Source organism: Heloderma suspectum, chromosome 4 (assembly GCF_057233095.1).
Source record: "Heloderma suspectum isolate Gila_16-S chromosome 4, 16-S_ref, whole genome shotgun sequence".
Classification (NCBI taxonomy): Eukaryota; Metazoa; Chordata; class Lepidosauria; order Squamata; family Helodermatidae; genus Heloderma; species Heloderma suspectum.
In genome coordinates, this window is record NC_139461.1 from 37097683 (window position 1) to 37118400 (window position 20718).

The 20718-nt window shown below is 40.3% G+C and overlaps 1 protein-coding gene across 1 annotated transcript in view; it reads right to left on the reverse strand.

Annotated features, from left to right (window-relative positions):
• ZFPM2 (zinc finger protein, FOG family member 2) overlaps window positions 1-20718 on the reverse strand; it is a 486615-nt gene that overhangs the window by 347006 nt on the left and 118891 nt on the right. Inside the window, exon 3 of the mRNA XM_084848943.1 lies at window positions 12552-12653. Coding sequence (XP_084705069.1) covers window positions 12552-12653 — 102 coding nt within the window. The remainder of the gene's footprint in view (window positions 1-12551; window positions 12654-20718) is intronic.

Below are 20718 nucleotides of genomic sequence, written 5' to 3' on the forward strand. Positions count from 1 at the left end.
GAAATATGCATGTTTAAACAATACAAGCCACATTAGTGCTCAAAGAATGCAAGCCGGCATATTGAGCTTAAACCTCTTTTTATTGTTACACTGAAGAAAATCAAGAGGAATCTCTGAATCAAAAAGCCCATCTATCAGGCCTAATTTATGTGTGTCATATTTTTTAGCACGTACTCACACACACATAGACATTAAAGGGTTTTTCAGTGATTGGCACGACACCAAATAGTTCATATTCCTACATGCAAGCTCCAAATTGTTCTCTATTCTTGCTATTCTCATCAGCAGCAGCAGCATTATTTACTTCTCTATTAATTCAGATCCTATAAAAATCGGTTGCATGTATTGGGTTTATCTCAGTAATTCAATAGCATATGCTTTAGTTAGAGCAATGGTTACAAGGCAAAATTCTGACCACCAATGAACAAAATAAAGTCATATTTCACAGTTATGATGTCATCAAAGGGCTATATTTCATGGCTATAACGCCTCTGAAAATATATAAAATGATATCTGTGAGGAGCTACTTTTCCAAGTCTGCCTGAGGTCCAGCAAGGTAGGCCTCCTTAAAGTCCATTTAATGTACATTAAGATTTGAATATCAAGGAAGTCTAAATAGCTTGAGGGTAGAAAAAGCATTTTGAGTTTCATATACTTATACGCATTATGTTATAAATGATTTGCTCATATTATCTTCATTACTTTTCCCCAGTACATCAGCATCTCCTTCCATTTATGCATGTGTATTTTATTTCACCTGTATATATTTTAGAGATGGAACTCATGCAATAGACAAACTATTAGTGTCTGGATGCCCCAAACCTTGAAAATGGTGTTTGATTGTTTTATTCTGCTTTAATGCAGAATCACTAGAATATCAGCCTTGAGCTATCTGTATTGCTTAAAAAAATCATTCCACTTTTCCAGAAAGGAAAACTGATAGGATTATTTTCATGATAAATTAATTTTGCCATGTAATTGCAATTATGACTTCTAATTAATGAATAGTTTCAGCTTTACTAACTAGGTCAGCATTTTTCTTTATAATATATATCAGCTCTCTCTTTAGATAAGTGATATGATATGTCTAGGCTTTGGAGAAATAATAGGACAGCCTTAAATCCTATACTGGAAAGGAGTATGGCACATTTTGCCAGGTAACTCTTCATTGCATTTTGTATCTGAAGCAGTAAGCAGAGTAAACATTACCCTTTTAAATGCCAAGGTATAATTAGCCACACAGACACTATCTTTTTTCTAACAAGAAACATATTTTACATGGTTTACATTTACCCTTCAACCTGAACATAATCAGTCTACTAGATCTGATTCTCCTGTATGCCATTAAACAGATTACTGGCTCTATCAACTCTGACATCACTAATCAACTGTTGTAGGAAAGGAACTGAAATCAAGCACTCCCTTCCCCCAAAAAGTTATCATTGTTGTCAGAGAATATTGGAATAGGCTGGAAAATGAGCTTCCAAATTTGAGAAATATAGATTTCAGATATATTTGAGCCACTGCTTGATATTCCAACGCCCCTCAACAAAGTGTTAACAAACTCCGCCAGCAAAAACCCAGGTCCTGACATATTTAATAAAAGTTCCATATTCTATGGGGTCATATTTTACATTTTTCAACAGAATACGAATCTAAAAGCTGGCAATTGCAACTCTTGTTCAGAATAAGTTGCCCATGAAACATGCTAGAGGTGAAACCCATAATCAGGCAGGCAATGGTAGAGAGTGTCCCAAGAGGACAACTGGAACGAAAACTACCCAGCCCTCAGGTAAAAACTCTTACCCACCATACTAGTAGAGAAACCTGCCCTGGTGGCACCTAGGGATGTTGCAGGAGTCCAAGAGGGGGGCGAGGTCCGGTAGACTCCCCCACACTCGGCCTCCTGGACTCCAGTCTGTGGACCACAACACTTGCCCAACTTGGTGAGTGCTGAGTCAGGCAAGCATGTGGCTATCTGATCCCTCGCCGAGCTGCCACTTTGTGTAAAAATGGCAGCTCAGTCTTTTCTGTAAATGCCCATGTGTGCAAATGGCAGCTTGTGTAAAGCGGCCACTTATGCAAAATTACAGGCACAAATAGACCATTTACACAAACTTACAAGCACAAATGGGCCATTTACACAAAATGGTGGCTCAAAAAGGGAGCAGGCAGACACGTGCCGCACACCCTTGCACCACCCAGCAGCTCAGCGCATGACCCAGACTAGGGTGAGTTCGCCCATCCCTAGTGACACCTAAAATAGCCAGAATAACCTGATATGGGGCATCTCTGTCTCTGATTATCAGAAACTATCTATAAAAATGGTTCAAATGTTATGAAGAAATAGGTAAAACTGAGGTTCGGGACATTCTTTCCCAGCTGATCATGTAGCACTCAAAAACAGTACTTCAAAATTACTTCTGGAGTTCAGATTGCACTATTTATGAGGTTTATGAGTCCCAGTTTGGAAGATGATGATGAATTTTATCCTTCATCCAAGGAGTTCTGTGCAGCATCCATAGGGAATTATTGCACTTTATCCTCACAACAGCTCTGTGAGGTAGGCTAGGCTGAGAGAGAATGACTGGTCCAAGGTTGCCCAGTGACCTGCACAGCTGAAAGGGGATTCAGACCCAGGCCTCCCTGGTCCAAGTTCAGTGCTCTATTCACTGCATCACACTGTCTTTTAAGTATACTGACTATGCTAGAAACTCCAGAGGAATCAGGGAAAGAATATCAAGTCACACTTCGATGTGCCGTCTGCCTGAGAATCAATTCTCAGGCAGAATGACTATTATTAGCCCTTTTGGATCACTCTGGCATTTGTTTCTGGCAACTGAGGTAACCCTCAGAAAGTGGGAAATTCAAATATGTAAAAGACGGAGAATAAAGAGCAGTAAGGCCAAAGTTGGATAAGTTGGAACTGCAAAGTGAATGAGATGAGGGATAGCACTTAAGGAGATGGAAGATGAAAATAGGTGAGAAAAGGAGCAAGACAAGGAGGAAAGAAAACAGCTGGAAGATAGAAGAGGTAGGTATATTGAGCAGAATGGGCTAACACTGGAGTATTGAGAAGGAATAAAATGGCATGCAGACAGGCTGTAAAGATGCAAGAAGGCACCACAAAGAAAGAAGATGATACACAATGGTACAGAATAGGAGCGAGACAAGGGAGGGATACAAAACGGTTCGGCGTAAAATGGGTGCAAAAGGTAGGGAAAATGATCCATGGAAGGTTGGGTGGGGACAGGAAAGGGATGGCACATGGGAAAGGAAATTGCACAAAGGGGTAAGGTGGAAAGCTATAAGGGTCACAAAGGGATTGGAATGAGACGCCAAGGCATATATGTAAAGAAGTGGGAGCAGAGGAGTTGGAAGGGGTCATAGGGGCCCTAATGGTGATCCATTAGGGCCCCTACTGTCAGGCAATAGTGCCAGATCTATAGGTTCTAAGAAGCTGAAATTGTGAGTATACAAGAGTTAGTTATAATGCAGTGTCTTAAGACTGTCAGGTTGATGAACGCAAGCAAACTGGCCAAGTTCTCTCCAGTGCTGAAATATTCAAAGAAACAACATCTTAGGTATCTATTTCCCCGTGTTCAGTTGTTTTCACAAGCAGAAGCTTACTTAACAGTTCCTATAGTGGAGGCATAATATGCAACATTGCCTGTTTGCGGGACCGTCCACTGCATCTAATAAATTATGTCTTTTTTGAATCTACAGCAGCATTAAAATTGTGCTGAAAATAGCAACAAATATCTTATTTCAATCACTGTAGTTAGATTATTTCATCTGTTTCCATATGACCAGTCAAGAAAAAGGGAAGCAAAACAGATTCCAACAGCACTGAAGGAAAACTCACTAGGTGCAATATTTTAATGCGTAAAAACATGGGATACATAATTGAAATCAGCTGAAACACTCTTTCAGGAAGAATTGACATTCTCCTAGCTCACTTTTTGTTTGCATGCACTTGTTGGACTGTAGTTTTCCTCCTAAATGATTCCATGTTGGGCATACTTGTTCACCCGTCCTTCAACAGTTCAAGAAAAATTGTTGCTATGCAGGAATAATCTTGGCAGAATTAATGAGAAAAACACAACAAAGAGCAAAATGGTTGTGGACCAATTACATGCCCCTTTTGATTCTCAACCCATCTGCTTCCAGAAGCTGACATTGTTTCCTAGTCCTATGCAATTACCGGAGTATGTGATTGCCTTTATGACCAAAATACAGTGGAGACAGCTGAAAAGTGCAAAGCTTCCTGCCAGATTCTGCGGGTCCCTTGGTGCATGAAACTACAAGAAACAGCGTATTGTAATGCAGATGTCTGTTGATTCCCAATAGAATTTCAAACTCGAAGTCCTTCACTGCACAGCCTACAGGAAGTTGAACTTCTAAATGTCTTCACTGTATTGCACCATCTATAAAAATGGGCTTTTTTTCTCTCCTGACAGCTTGTCCCTTGTGCTGATGCACTTACATTGTATTGCCACACTTATGTTTATAAGTCCGATGAGCCAAACAATTATCCAGAACAGAACTTGACCCTTTATTCACACTTATTGGGGCTCTGACCACGGAATCTACAGTGCTCATTCTGACCACACAATTCATCTGACCTCAACATTTTTGTGGAAGATGGATATAATATCAGAAAATTACGTTTCTATGTGGGGAGAGGTGCTCTGGCTCACTGCACCATCAGAGGCAAAACTTCACAATTGGTTACCTGGGTTATGTCATAGCTATTTCCTTCGACATTAAAACAGAGATATGTGGATTTCTCATAAAGATGTATCTCAGAGCTCTATCCAAGCTTTCTGTATTTACACTTGGCATCTGTGTACTAAACAGGAAGTATAGGAGGTACAGTAAGGTACATATCTTCAAATGCTAGTTTTTTTCACAGACACTTGCAGTGATGTGAAGTACAACATTTTCCAGTGCTTAATTTTTTTGTGGAAAAATTTCAGTTTCATAAGTTCATTAGTAACAATGAATGGATGCCAATTGCAAAAGAGTATCAGGCAAGTTTGACAGTTTCAAAGTTGTAATTAATATTTTTAGGGTGATTATCCCTAGCAAGTATGTGACAGAATACATATATGTCACTGAAATACATATATGTCTCAGTGTGAAATGGAACTTATAAGTCGTGACATTGAAACTAAAGGTGCCCCAGCAACTTCAGTGGAAGAGAGCTGAACTCTACTGAAACTGATGAGTTGTTGTCAGCATATTATGCACAGCTCTTTAGGCTGCTAAAATTAATTAGTGCAGCCTTCTCCATCCCTGTGCCTTCCAGATGTGTTGGACTACAACTCCCAACATCCCCAGCCAGTCATGCTGGGAATTGTAATCCAAAATCTCTGGAGGGCACCAGGTTAGGGAAGGCTGACTTAAAGAGGTCAACAGTTTTCAGTACTTCTGTTTGTTTTTTACATTTAAACAATATAAGGGAAGTACATGCTATTGTCTTTAAATTTCTACAAGTATTCTAATAAAATATCTACATAATATAATATTTAAATCATATTAAGTATGCTTTAATTCCCCCCTCCAAAAAAAATATTTCAGGTCAAATACCTGTGGTGCATTGGAACAAAAAATTAACATGGGGTCCTTTTTTTAGCTTTGTTTATTTTACTTGTAAAATAAATATGCTAAATTAAATCACTTTCTAGTGATTTTCCGATACCAAGGAAAATTTTCCAGCGCAAATGATCCTAAGCACATTAGTCTAATTTGCACTGAAAATCTGTCCTGAAAATTTTCCAGTTAAAATTTTTCAAGAAAACCCACGTTACTGGACAACTGTAGTTCTCATAGTACAGCTTTTCTTGCAACAGCTGTATTTTCCCTGTTTTTTTTTTCTTGTAGTCCAACATTCTGCTTTGCAGACTACATAGCTCACACTGGCCACATACATGCTGCCATTGACAGATAGGGAGAAGGGCACCAACTGGGGATGGTGTTCATGGTATGTATGGGCAGCAACATGCATTAGATACACAGGCATTCTCCTTCGAACAAACATCTGGATACAACCTGCCATGGCTTAGAGGTCTTCTGTAGAACTACAACTCAATAGGAAACTGCTGTATGCCACCATTCATTCCTGTATTCCAAAATCAAGTTATTAACATTTTAGGGCAATATCCAATTTTCACATCCAATCAATGAATAAAAGACAGCCAGTGAAGTGACACAATACTGTATCCTTTAACAATAAGGGAAATTATGGGAAATAATATGCTTTACCACACAATGAGGAGAGGCAAGATAACTGGCTTCTAAAACATTTGTAACACTTGATAGGAAGGTATATGGCTATAAAGATAAAGGTCTACTACACTGACATGCTTGTTCTGCTACATTAGATTATGAGAAGAATGTTATTTCTTAATGACTAACAGTGCAATCCTATATATGTTTAGACAGAAAAAAGTCCTACAAGTCCACATGCATAGGATTGAATGATGATTAGACAATGCATTTTTATTTGTTTTATTTAAAAATGTTACATCCCACCTTATTTCCCATAAAGGGAACTCAAGGCAGTGAACAAACGTAACAGTATTTAAAGCAATTAACTTCCCTTACTCATATATAGCAATCTTAAAAACCCAAATTAATAACACAACAGCAATAACCATTTTAAGGAACAGAAGTCAACCAAGTGAGCTAAATTAAAATAAGCCTAGGGGATATTAAAATGTTTTAACCAAATGCCTTCTGAAAAAGCCAAACTTTTACATACTGCCTTAAAGAGTACAGCATCAAGGCCTGACGGATCTCTGTTGGTAAAACATTCCACAAGGTGGGTGCAACTACAGAAAAGGTCCTAGATAAAGATCATTGAACTAAATCAGGGATGGGAAACCTCTGGCCTGTGGAGGGTTCCAGCAAGGAAGGATCCCAATCTGGCTTACAACCCTCTTCTACTATTACCACCCATCAGTAATCGGAGATAAGAGGATATTTAAAAGCTTTTAAACTTTAAGTAACCTGCTGTTAAATACCTGCATGGAACTGAGCTGTGCTTTGCAGGCATGAAGGCTGTTGCACTGGGGCTTACTCCTGAGAAGACATATATGGAATTGAGCTGTGCTTTGTATGAGTGGGAGGGAAAATGGCCATCTGGGAATTACATCTAACCCTGCCCACTTTCTCTGTTTTCTCTTTCTTTGGCCCCACCTTAGCCCTTAGTCCTGCTCACTGCCAGAATGTAGTCCCTGAGACCCTTCCCAAATTGGAATTTGGCCTCTGGGCTGAAAAAGGTTCCTCACCTCTGATCTAGCCAATAAGTAGTAATTGATAACCATGATCCTTCTAAGTCACAGACTTGATCCAAAGAACCCCACAATTAATTCTGCACAATTAAGACACCTTTGGACTTTACTTGAATTTCTCAAATAGCAGTCCCCATATGGCAAACCTCTTTTAAAACTGAATTTCAAAATCAGTTTCTTCTACAGTATGGGAGGCTGGTTTCTGAGGGGAAAAAATTTCCATTGAGTATGTAGCAAACTATAGTAGTTGTCTGGAACGCACTTCATGTCTCAAAGTAGCAAAATAATGGCAAAATATCTTGTTAACGCAGACTAAAGGTCTTTATGAGTGAACCAATGGTGCATCCATGCTGGTTCTCTGTTGTGGGGAGCAATACGAGGAAAAGCTGCCCTAAAACTTCAAATCATTGATTAAGTGCCTGGACCACTTTCATTAAGGAGACATTACTTTGATTGCTACCTTCTAGTTCTTGGTGCTTAGTGATGGAAGCAGGAATTACAAGTATATGATTCCCCACACACACAAACACACACACACTTCTCCAGTGAGTCTATCCTACTATGGGGAGCCTGGCTTTCTTCTTTTAATCCAACATCCACTTCATTATAGAAGATGTATTTAGACAGCCTCTTGTTTTGTAAAGGACTCTGAAGTCTGTAGTAATTTTGACACTTTGTTATAATGTTTCTATGACCCCCCCCACACACACACACACCCCTCGTCACACACCACACCACCACCCAGCCTCATTTTCATATGGATACAAAGCATTGGGATAAAATGTTGGTTCATTATAGTGGTACAGAGCTCTTATCTTCATCCAGCAAGAGTCATTTCCTTCCCAAGATTGAAATGCAAATGTGAAAATTAATGATAACTGCATTATCTGATAGCCAAGATAATACCGATTCACCGTCAGAGTAACACACAGCCACCCTATGATTTCCTCTGCTCCTTCACAATATCCTTCTTACTGTCAGACTATATCTATGGTTAACTATGTTTCATGGATTTTTGTTAATTTACATCGAATAGCATTTTCCAAGATCCCATATCTACCACATTTCCCCAATCAAAAAGGAAACAAAATCAAGACTGTAATCTCAAAGTCCTACTCAGGATTGGTTTGTACAAAAAAAAAAAAATCCTTCTCAGGATTCGTTTAAAAAAAAAAGAGAGAGAGAGAGATCCTGTATTTTCAGTGTCTGCTTTTTTTACTAGCATTCCAGTGTACACCGAACACTGCCTGCTTTCTGTCCTAACTTGTTTATAGCACCAAATAAAAAAGTTATTTATAAATGGTGAAAGGGTGTTGTAGAAAATCTATTAAAATACGTATTTCAAACCCAGGCCAAAAAAGAAAAAGAAAAATCATAAGAATGTCACTAGCCTACATTTCAGTAAAATGGCACACTCCATAATTCACATATGACAAAATCAGTCACAATTTCTCACCTCACAGCAAAATATTAATAAGAAGGAATAATTATGTTTTGCCCATTTCCTCACTGGGCTAGGCATATCCTTTAAAAAAAAAAAAAAAAAGTGGTTCCCAGAAAATCCTAATTCTTTTGCAAAGAAACCTCAGTGCTTAATTCAAGGGGAAAAATGAAAATTGTGCATAATTTAAATCAGCGTGGCAGCCAATCCTATCGATGTGTACTCAGAAGTAAGCCCTACCGATTTCAGTAATATTTATTCCCAAGAAGACATAGGACTGCAGCCTTAGTGATTGTTACAATTCTGGAGTTTTGTTTTGCAGTCTTAAATATCAATTCCAGAGCAAATGATCCTTTTCCAAATCAATTTCCTGTGGTCTGCTATGGAGGAACCCTCCATACCCACTGTCCCTTTTCCTGTTTCCTTCTCTTTAAAGTGGCCAGTAGATGTTAATGCAGTAAAATTCCCAATCATGTCCGTTTGTTATAGAGTTGATGAGTTGCATACTGCAACATGGATCTCCCCAGTCAGACTTTGCATAAGCTGTTTGGCTTATGGGCCCGTGAAGTCAGTTAATTTTTCATTTAATACTGCCATTTCCTCCTTTTTCTTCTAGTCTTTGGTCACGCAACCTTCCCTGGTGCAACAGAGCCTCTGCAGTCTCACACATAATAATATGTGAAAAGCCATGCTGAGGGTATGCTCAATGACTTGGCACATAGGCAGTAAGCAAAAATGTTGATGCTGGCTTTTACTAAAAAGTTCCAGTTTTACACACACACATACATACAGAAACCAAGCCAAATATTTGACTTTTAAATAAATATTTTATTTATCTGTTTGCAGCCCCATTTCTTAACTTTTAAGATTCAGGAACACAGGTGCCTAAGAATATACAAAGAGCATAATACATATGGCCCATGCATGTAATGTACAGAGTACAAATATGAAAGGGCACCCCCATGGGGCAATATCTGTCCTCTTTCCTCTCTGCCCCTCAACCAGGAGCATATTATATTTTGCACACTACAACGTATCCAGTCATTACCTTGAATGGGAGTCCCATCTTCACATTTCATAAAGGGATCCAGTAGCCCTGTTCCTCTTCTGCTAAACAGTAGAAGCCCAGATCCTCAATGCAACACGCAGAAAGGCCTCCATTCGAGGGCAGTTGCAGTACATAGCATAGCAGTATGCACAGAACATTGCCCTTTATGGAAGGAGCCAATATTGAAATATAAGAGGTCTTTTAAAAAATGAAGATGCTATTATTGTATTATAAATTATTTCCAGAAAGGGTTTTGGCTCTCTTCATCCCCTTGAAAAGAGTATTCTCCATTTTTAGCAATGGCAGTTCTGAGAATATTATTGTTTTAAATATGGTCATCATTATACACCTATCAGTTAGGCTAATAATTATAGAAGGAATGTTTACATCTTCACATAAGAAAAACTCAACTGTATTCAGGAGAAGACATGGCTCACTGCTATTCAAAAAGAAAACCTAAGCCTTTACTATTTTTTTTTTTTTGCATTATTTACAGCTAATGGCTGTCTGGGTCATTCTTATTCATGCTGATGAAACTGCCACCTTTTCCAGCTCTGTCATGTTACATCTGCACCATTTATACTGTTTGTAAGAGAAAATATTAGCTTACATTTCTGCCTAAACATGAAGCTCTTACGCTTTATTGATTGCAGTCCACAGGTTTCTCTTTTAACTCTGAAGTCAATGACCAGGGTGTGTTAAATGATTTATATCAAATGAAAACTGATAAGAAAAGTCCTTGAAAACATCATTGGCTGCCATATCCATTTGTTAAACTCAACGTGCTACTAAATGTAAGCTCAGAGTTTGAAACTAGATAATAGGTGTTTAGTGTCTGGCCAAAATAATTTAAGGAAGTACTGTTTCTGTCTGTAAAACAACAATAACGTATCTTAAGACTAGGGGATGCTTCTCGTTTGAGTTCTGAAAGATACAGAACTCAAAGAGATCCAGGAAAAGATAGAACCCTTAATACAGAAATGAATGCAAAGCTAAACGTTCAATTAATAGGGCAGCAAGCGTTTAGCATGGCAGCAAGTCTCAATGGCTTTAATATGTTATTTTAAATACGTTACTTTTTAATAAGATAGCTGCTGCTATCCTCTTCCTGCAAGAATTGCCCTGGAATAACTACATCATCATTCTAATTAGGCTTTGGAGAGGGAGCACTATTTTCTCTCCAAAAAGGTCCCATTACATCATCGTGCACTGTCATTCCAGGGGCATTCAGGAGTTTTTTAAAGGAGCGGGGGAAAGAGAATCTACAGCGGTTCACCACAGGAAGTTTCCCTCCCAAATTTTTCAAAACATTTCAGCCTTCTGCCAATTCACCACCTGATTGCAGCTTGCCAGTCCAAATCATGTCCCATGCACACAAAATGGTGTTGCATGCAGGAGGAAAGATGAATCCAGAATCTGGGATAACTTTGGTAACATTGATCAACTGACTGAGAAGGTAGTGCTGGTCTACAGCCCCTCCCCCTCGGCCATATTGGTTAGCACAATTCACCATGTGAATTGTGGCTGTCAGTGGACAAACAGTTCCAAGCTCTTCTGGATGGAATGGGTTTGCTAGATGCATTTCAATTTGGCTTCAGGCTGGAGTTCAGTGTTGGGACTGCTTTGATCATCCTGGTGGACAATCTTTGTCAAGAAGGAGAGACCGAGGGAGTGCTCATTCTTCTGGATATCAACCATGATAACCTTCTGGAACAACATGTGGGTTTTGAGGCTTCAGAAACAACTTCCTAAATTGCTGGAAGGATAAAGTGACTCTGGGGATTGTTCTTCTGTCTGAGAGTTCACTTCTGGAGTCCCTCAGGGGTCAATACTTTTCCCCATGCTACTGAACATCTACATGAAACTGCTGGATGAGATTTGGAGTGAGTTATTGTTAGTATGCAGGTGACACTCAGTTCGTTCTCTCCTCTCCTATCTGAAACCAATATTGCTGTCTATTACTGGATTAGGGTGAATACAAGATGGAACTGTTTATGGTGAGCAACCCAAATTCCAGTAGAATGGTGGAAATGCCTAACTTGGATAGGATCTCTCTCTCTCTCTCTCTCTCTCTCTCTCTCACACACACACACACACACACACACACACTCTCACTCACACTCAAAGGTTGGGAGTGCTCCTGGATCTGGGCTGCCTCTTAGATGGCCGGGTGGAGGCTATAAATCACTTTGCACACTCAGAAATTCAATACAAATTCTTATCAAAATGGCTCTGGAGATTGTGCATTCCCTCAAAGTCCTGTTTCACACATTACTTTTTTTCCAAAACAGGAATATACACTGATGCATGTATTGAATGCAAAGCAGACACTGGTTCAGTGTTGCATTATATACACATTTCCCAACCTTTTGAGAGATTGCCACACATAGTTTTATAGATCTTTAAAATAGAGGCACATCCTGAGATACACCTTTGCCTTTCAGTCTTGGCTCTGCAATGTCCCCTCTTACATTTTGCAAAGATAAAAAAATAAAATTCTAAGGAATATCAAATGTTTGCTATATATAATCTACTAATAATTTCACAAGAATGTTGTTTTGCACGTTTCACAAAGACAAAAGTCTGTCCACCTTTCCTTGTTACTTACTTGAAAAAATCCCAAGAAAAATATTTGCAAACATAGAAGAAAATAATATTAAATCCCCTAGCTTTGCAATGCCACATTAACTATATATTCAGAGGGCAGGGGGTGAGAATTGAGTCTTGTGATGTTGTCTGTTCCTTTATCTTTACGTTTTCCTACCTGGCCCATCCCAGTCTTCTGTCCCAAGTGTAAGCGGTCCAGGTTTCTCCAGCTGTGTATCTCCATCAGAATCTGCGGCCTCTTGGCTGCCCTCTTCATCACCTATCAATTTGCCAAGGAAATATATAGAATTAACATCAGTTCTGTCACAGAAATCACAACTCTCTCTCTCTCTCTCTCTCTCTCTCTCACACACACACACACACACACAAAATATATGAGACAGTATTTAAATATTTTAAACACACACACACAAAACACGATTTATATACGACAGTAACATTAAACATTTAATTTTTAAATCATTCTGCTAATACATTTGCATCTAAAGAGTTGTTGAAATGATAATAAATCCTGCAATATTTTGTAAGAATCAATTCCCTGAGGCCTAGTTTATACATTCCAATTTTATAAGAATCTATGGTTATATGCAATAAAAACGACTGAACTTATACAATCTAATAATAGCCTATATGGTACATATTTAGGACCAATGCTCAGAATTCTCACTCTAAATCTGCAATAACAGAACAGAAAGAGTAGGCTTAAGGGACAAAGTAAAGGAGGTACCAATTTACCCCCAACTCTATGGGATGGAGCTGATATCTTCTGGTACAGATGTGGATGGGAGTGGGGTAGCTTACCTTTAGAGGGAAATAAAAACATGCTTATTAATTTCCTGGGAAGAAAAGCAGAAAAGAGCAGGTTTTCACCATGAAAACACAAATCCAGGATTCATGAAAAGTACTGCTAAATATCAGATTGAACTTTCAGTGTAGATGTAGCTGGGAATTGTTGTTTTTTTAAAAAAACTGAACCCTGACAACTCCGTTTAGAAACTGAACACTGGATAAATTGCACTGCCTGTTAGCTGAGACTGTGACTAACAGACAGCATAACAGGATCTAGCCTTGCCCCTCTTGTATCGCAAAGGCTGCTGTCACTCCCACCCATAACCCTGAAGTGTCACATTTTTTGGATCAGGTTGTTACTCTGCTATCCAAAAAGACACAAAATTGGAAGCCCAATGAAATCAAATGTGTTTAGGACTCAAGTTCCAGTGTCAAAAAGGCACTCTCCACACTGCAGTATTAAATCCATGTACTTCCTATCAATATCAGACTCTTATTTTTTTTAAAAAAAATCTAATGAAATAGTAACTGTTGAGATTTCTTGACTGAGTAGCACAGCAGCTGTTAGTCCCCCCTATAATATATTTTGCAATCAGCTGAATCTACAAAGTATTTTTTTTTTAACAATGAACAGTTCAGAACTGACAGGTCTAGTTTCTTGTTCACAACTGCTTATCACAGCACAGATATCATATATGTTTTCCAGGTGCTTTCTATAGTTAGGATACCTTCACAGAAGCCGCTCATGAAAGATAAGGTCATAAAAGAGATGAAAAATGTGTGAGCTTCATACACTCATGGTTTTATCATCAGACAAGATAGCTTACAGTAAAGGACTTCCAGTTACAAACAGAAAGCTGCCTAGAAGACAGAGGGAAAAATGTGGGAAGTTAGGAATGGGGTTCAAGTTTATTCTTCTGAACTACCAGGATCACCAAACAGAAAAAACAATCAAAACTTGGCTTCAAAGTGATAATACATCATAAATAAATACATCAAATTTTAGAATGCCATGAGACAGCTCATCTGGCTTCAAGTTACCCTCCCAGTGGTACCCATGATTTTGGAGGTTTGGTTCATCAGGGCTCAAAATAGGGCCTTTATTGTCAAACCCCCACTCTGGAACTCCCTACCTCTACAAATTAGGCAGATGCCAACTCTTCTGGGTTTTCGGTGCCTACAAAAAACATACCTTTTTCAATGGACATTCCCAGGAAGGTAATCTTGTCCTCTGTACATCACTTAGAAACTTCTTTAATGTAAGTGATTCATAAATATTGTTAAATAAACAAATAAATCTTATAAGAGAGCTTCGGCTATTGGGTGGTATAGAAATAAATATATAAGAAAGAAAGAAAGAAAGAAAGAAAGAAAGAAAGAAAGAAAGAAAGAAAGAAAGAAAGATAAGACCATGAGAAGATCTTTGCTGGATCAGACCAAAGATCCGTCTCATCTAGATGTCATGCCCTGACTGGGGGAGTCCTCCTCAGAGGAGGAGTAGAGGCTCCAGAAGCCCAGGATACCCCAGACCAGGGACTGCCACTAGACCCACTGGAGGCTGAACCCTCAAGGGAAGTGGCTGCAGGGCCATCCTTGTCAGGAGAGAGGGACGCTGCCGCTGAGGCTGAGCCACCCCCTGATCCCCGGGGAGCATCGTCGCCTCAAGCAGCAAGCTAGCAGGGCTCCTGTGCGAAGGAGTGCTCACATCCAGAAGAGGTCTCCTCAAGAGAAAGGGATTCCTCAGGACTAGGTTCTGGAAAGGGAGCTCTGATCGCTACAGCTGAGCTCTAGGTGGTCTGGCTGGCTTTGGCCTTAAAAGCCTTCACTGGAAACCCAGCCAGTGTTGGAACAACTTGGTCCTTCCAGCCTCTGCCATGTACCTTGCCCCCTGAATTGTGCCCTCTGTCTGAAGCTCTGTTTCCTGACCTTTTGGACTGATCAATGACCCTGCTTCTGGAATGTGTAACGTACCTGACAGTTTTTCTGTGTTTGACCTGGTGTTGCTTGTGATCTTGACTACTCCTGCTGCTGCCTGATCCTTGTTTCCTGACTCACTGCCAGTGTTCTGACCTCTGCCTGGATTTTGACCACTCCCTCCTTAGCTTAACTCCTTGGACTGTCACTGAACCCTGTGTGCTTGACCATTTGCTTGCCAACTTGACTATTCTATTGCCTCGCTCCCTGTATGCACCTGCAAACAGCCAAAACTTGCTCTAGAGCAGGACAGTAGCATTCTTTTTCAAACAACAGCCAGCCGGATGCATTTAGGAAGCGAATAATGCAAACATGAAGGCAAGAGCCTTCCTCTACTGTTTGGCAGGGTTTGGACAATCAGCGGAGGAAACAACACAGCATCTGTTGTTTCCCCCACCCTCGTGCATTCCAGTCAAGTGACCGGGATTACCCCATTTACCTGTGCTGCGGGTTGCTGTGTTGTCCAAACCAGGTGAACAGAGTGGGTATAGTGACTTTTCACCCACTCTACAAACCCTACTGCAAGCCATGGGTTGTAGAATGGGTGAAAAGCCACTACACCCACGCCACATGCCGGATTTGGCCAACACGGCAACTGGCAGCAAGGCGCGGGTAATTAGGGGAGCAATCATAGCTGATTTCAGCTGTCTAGCCATGGGACCTTGGAGCGTGGGAAGTGGCGGCCGGACGACACATAGGATGTGTCATACCAGATTTCCGACTTCCCTGCCCCAGCCCAGCTCTGGGAACACCCTGTTTTTGCTGCTCCATGCTGCTCTTACGAGCGCGGAGCTCAGGACTGCTCTGTGCTGCCTATGACGTGGTGCGGAAGTGGGTGGGGGTCGTTTCTCCAGGAACTGACCGCAGAGCACTGACTCCGAGGTCAGTTCCCAGGAACCAACCTATCCTATGGCCATCTAGCCACTGACTAGCGGCCATAGGATTTGGCCCTAAGTTAATTCTGGTCATGCAACCAGCATGCGCAGGGGCAGGGGAAACAACCGATGCTGTATTGTTTCTCCCGCTGATTGTCTGAACCCAGCCTTTGCCTCTGACACCTGGTGTTCAGAGATATGCTACATCTGAACAAGGATCCTGGCACTTTGTACATGGAAACAAACAAGCAAACAAACAAACAAGAATAACTCTCACACGTGAACCATAGGATGCATGCAGTAAGAAAGCTAGTGGCTGTTAATTTCTGTAGTGTGTAAGCTACCTTAAGACAGTAAACAAAAAATAATAAAATCCCAGGCATTTTAGTCTTTTAGCTCTGTTTTAAATATGCTATTGTATTTTAGATCTCTGCATTGCTGCTAGGGTTTTTTTCTGGTTGTACGTTTATACTGTACTTTTAAGCTTTTATATTTTATACTGTATTTTATGCTGTATTTTTTGTGGTTTTCATTTTTGTGAACTGCCCAGAGAGCTTTGGCTATTGGGTGGTATAGAAATGTAATAAATAAATGGATGGATGGATGGATGGATGGATGAATACTTCATTAAGAACAGACATAAAAAGGGCTCAAATTGTACCCCCTCAAACCCTGTGTTAAATAATACAATCAAGCATAATGACATATGAGCTAGTTCTCATTGGGTTGGACCCAGTCTAAATAAAGTCAATTTAAGTTCCAATTAAAATCAGTGGGACTTAACTTTTCACACTAATTTCAATGTGACTTAAGTTCAACTATTATTACTTGATTTATTCTTAGCATTCTTATTCCATCCTTTAGCCAGGAGGCATTCCAGAGCAGCTTACAAAGTTAAGAAATAAGGCAGTCCCTCCCTGCCCCGCAGGCTTACAGTTTAGAAGACACAACACAAAAGGAAAGGGGAATGGAGGTGGGGAGGAAAAAAGTACATTCAGGTACTAGATCCTTAGTTGCAAAGTTCAGCATGGTGTTCAGCATCGATCTAAACATGGTGGAAGGGCTGCTTCTTTCTCTTAAGTCCTCAGCAGTGGGCAGTTGGTAGCAGAAGAGAGAGGGGCTCTCAGCTGAAACTGTATCCAGGCAAGATTGGGAGAGCATGACTGCTGCTTGCTCTTCATCTGCTGGTATCAGCGGTGACACTTGGTAGCAGGAAGGAGGAAGCTCTCCGCTGGAGTTGTATCAACGCACAATGGATCCAACCAACTGAGTTACCTTCAAAAAGGAACTAGCAATTTCCCACCAAGGTGATTTGATGCCATTATATTTTCTGTCAAAATCATCTAGTCAGTCTCCATTACCCATTTCACCCAGAAATCTCTACTGCATTACTGCATTTTCACAATCAGTTTGATATGGTCCAAACTTTTTCATGTTTTCTAGATCTTTCAGGATGACCATTTTCCTAATTACTACTACATCTACCTGAGAGCTTAGGTAGAGAAGAGGGTAAAAAAGCTCACATGGTTACAGAAGACAACACGCAAACATGTGTGTTAACGAATAGTAAAAAGCTGGGCTGAAATCTTGCACAATGTTATATTATTCTAATCCTATTGGATTCAACTGGAATTAACTGCTAAATTGCTTGAGCTGAACTCTATATGTTTCATAGTACAATCCTGTCCTATCTGACTTTTATAGAAGATGGAGGGGGTACAAGATACCAGCTAGATCCCCTTATTTCAGGAGATCCTGAAGATATTCCAGTTGGGGAACTATGCTAGCATAGCACCATGACTATAACAGCAAAGCATTAGGGCAACACTACTGCCTGAACTCCACCAGTGCAGGGCTAAACATAATAGCAATGGCATATGCTGGAGTGGAGCAGGATTTAGTCAATAACCTCAGCTCCCTCAGACCTTATCCCACCCTCAGGAACAGTGTAACGTTATGCTGGCAAAAGAAGTGATGTAAGTTAAAATGTTCCAATTGAATTTGATGGAAAACCAAGCAAAAACTAACAACCCGCCCCCCCCCATTCAACCTATACAGGAACATCAAAGCATTATCAACAGCAGCATATAAACGCCGAAGAGGGAACCCATATCTCATACAACAGGGTGTGTAGGATTGGGCTATATCAATCTGGCCTCCTGTCTTGAGAATGAGCACACAACTTTGGTAGTGGGAACTCTGCTGAAAGGGCCTTGGTGTAAAAAGGGTCACTTTGCTCAAACAGCCAAGGGCAACATATGTAAGAAGAGTATATTCGCAGAATACTTACAAGTCCCATCTGGACTTCAGAGTCAAGCAAACTAAGTCTGCAAAGAATCATGGCATACCACCAACAACAAAATAACTCTACTCCTACAACTGAGGAAGAAAGGACAAAACCACCCACACAAGTAAGCAAGAGTAAACTCTTGCCAGGAGTACACAACCTGCAGCCCTCTAAGGCCTTGACTGAGAACCCTCAGTCCCGACACCCAGCTGCTGCATTCCACCACCACCCCACACACACACACACACCAATTTCTTGCCAACTGCACCTACCAATGAGGAGTGATTTTTATGAGGATCTCTGGTGGAGGGCGTGGAGACCCTTCTCTAACAAGATAGCTGGGGAAGAGGTGGAGAGAACGCTCCCCAACACTTCTCGTACAGGTCACTCTTTCCCTGCTGTTGCTAGCAGTGAGGAAAGAGTGATCTGTATCCGGATCACTGGGATGTGTGTGCATGCATGTTTATGACTCCCAACCCATCATCCTATGTAGTCCTCAGGGCCACAAGGGTTGTGCACCCCTGGTTTAAGCAAATATGCAGTAATGTATATTCATGGAAACGTGGTATTTACATTTTAATGGGTAGTTGTTTTTAATGCTTGAAACATGTATTAGGGATGGAGCAAGTTTAGAGAAGGCTGAATCAATCTTTTTCCAGTTTGTGTCACTTTTGCTTGTGTTCACCCATAAATCTGTTCCATCCCATTCCTATATTAATCTGTGATTTTTTAAAAAAATCTGTATTAAAAAGCACATACATATTTAAGTAGCTATTTTAAAGCATATTTGCCCTCAAAATATGCATTTCTAAACATACTGTCTCTCAAAATTCACATTTTAAAATATATATTGATATGTTTTTGGAAACACGAACTGCACTGGAACATTCGGGAAGTATGGAAGCCAGGGGAAAGTGAAGTTCCAAGCCACACATTAATCCAGGAGCAGATCATGTCAGTTCATATCGAAATTTGCAAATGAAATATCAAATGTTCTAAGTAAATTAAAAATCTAATAACATAAATGAGGTTGCTACAAACCTCTCCATGTATAAGTCCTTCATATGGATTTAGAAATATGGAAATGGAAAAAATGTTCTACTCATTACCCTGTGTTGGAATCAAACTGTACAAATAGGCAAAGGTGGAGGGTTACCCATCTGCCTGTATATATGCATTAACTTTAAGAAACGATTGTAAAACTTTATTGAATCAGAAATTGGTCTGAAATTGAAACTAAAAACCAGAAATGAAAAACTGTGGCTGCCCTATTCTACCCTCAAAATGATCTATCCTTGGTAAAGAAAAGGCCACTGAGATTTAAGAAGATTAAAGGGAAGTGAGATACCTGTAAATAATCCCTGACTAATCTCACCCTTGGAGGTTTTAAACATTCAAGGATATTCCTACATTAGGTCTTTAGGAGGAGTTGCATCCACTGGTTTCAGAGCTAGTGTCTGAAGTCACTATGATTTAAGAAGAAAAGTCTTAAGAAAGAAACATCAAAGTGTCTTCTACACTAAGGCCTTTTTAACGTTGCTGAAATGTTTGTGTTCCACTATCCACTGGAAGTGGAATTAAAACTATGATTCCACTTGGCACCAAACAGTGCACTTTTTCCTGATGAAATCTGCAAAGCTCATCCATACTGCAAAAGTGGGGATGCCAGCTTTTGAAAAGAAATGGCACTTTCTGAGTTATTTTTAAAAGTTTACTTAGCACAAACAATTCAATTCTAACACCCCAGTAATAGACCAGAAAAAAGTGTAGAGGGGAGATCTCCCAGACCGCAGCAAGTGGCATTTCTTATGGCCAGCTATCGAGCTGCTCCATCCTCCCTGGGATAGTGCAGTCTTCCTTTTCCTTCCTTCTGATTATTTTTCTCTGGGCTGGCTGGTTCTCCCATGTCACATTTCTTCCATTTGCAATGGCTGCCTTCCCATTGGCTTCTCCCCTCGGCCCCTAGCCGCTAGGCAAGATTGCTGCACAGAAAGTGGGAACTGACCACGTGTCATCAAGAACTCCCATTCTTCTCCAGAGCTTTGTGCTTGGCAAGAGCCTTTTTTTTTTTTTTTTGCTTTTGCAGAGCCTGAGGCTCTGAAGAAGAATGGGAAAATATAGATGACTCTGGCTAGGGATTATTTCATTTTATTTATTATATTTCTACACCACCCCATAGCCGAAGCTCTCTGGGAAGTGCACAAAAATCATCCAAGAGGCTACGGAGAGGGAAGAGGAGGAGATGGGTTGGAATGGGGGAGAGGAGGGCAGTCAGAGAGCAGCAGCAGCCACAGCTGTTTTTACAGGTGAACCATATGTGTATTCTTGGACTGTATTCAGTGAGGTTTACTCGATTGTAACTTAGTGGGGACTTCCTTCTGAGTAGGCTTGGACTGTTT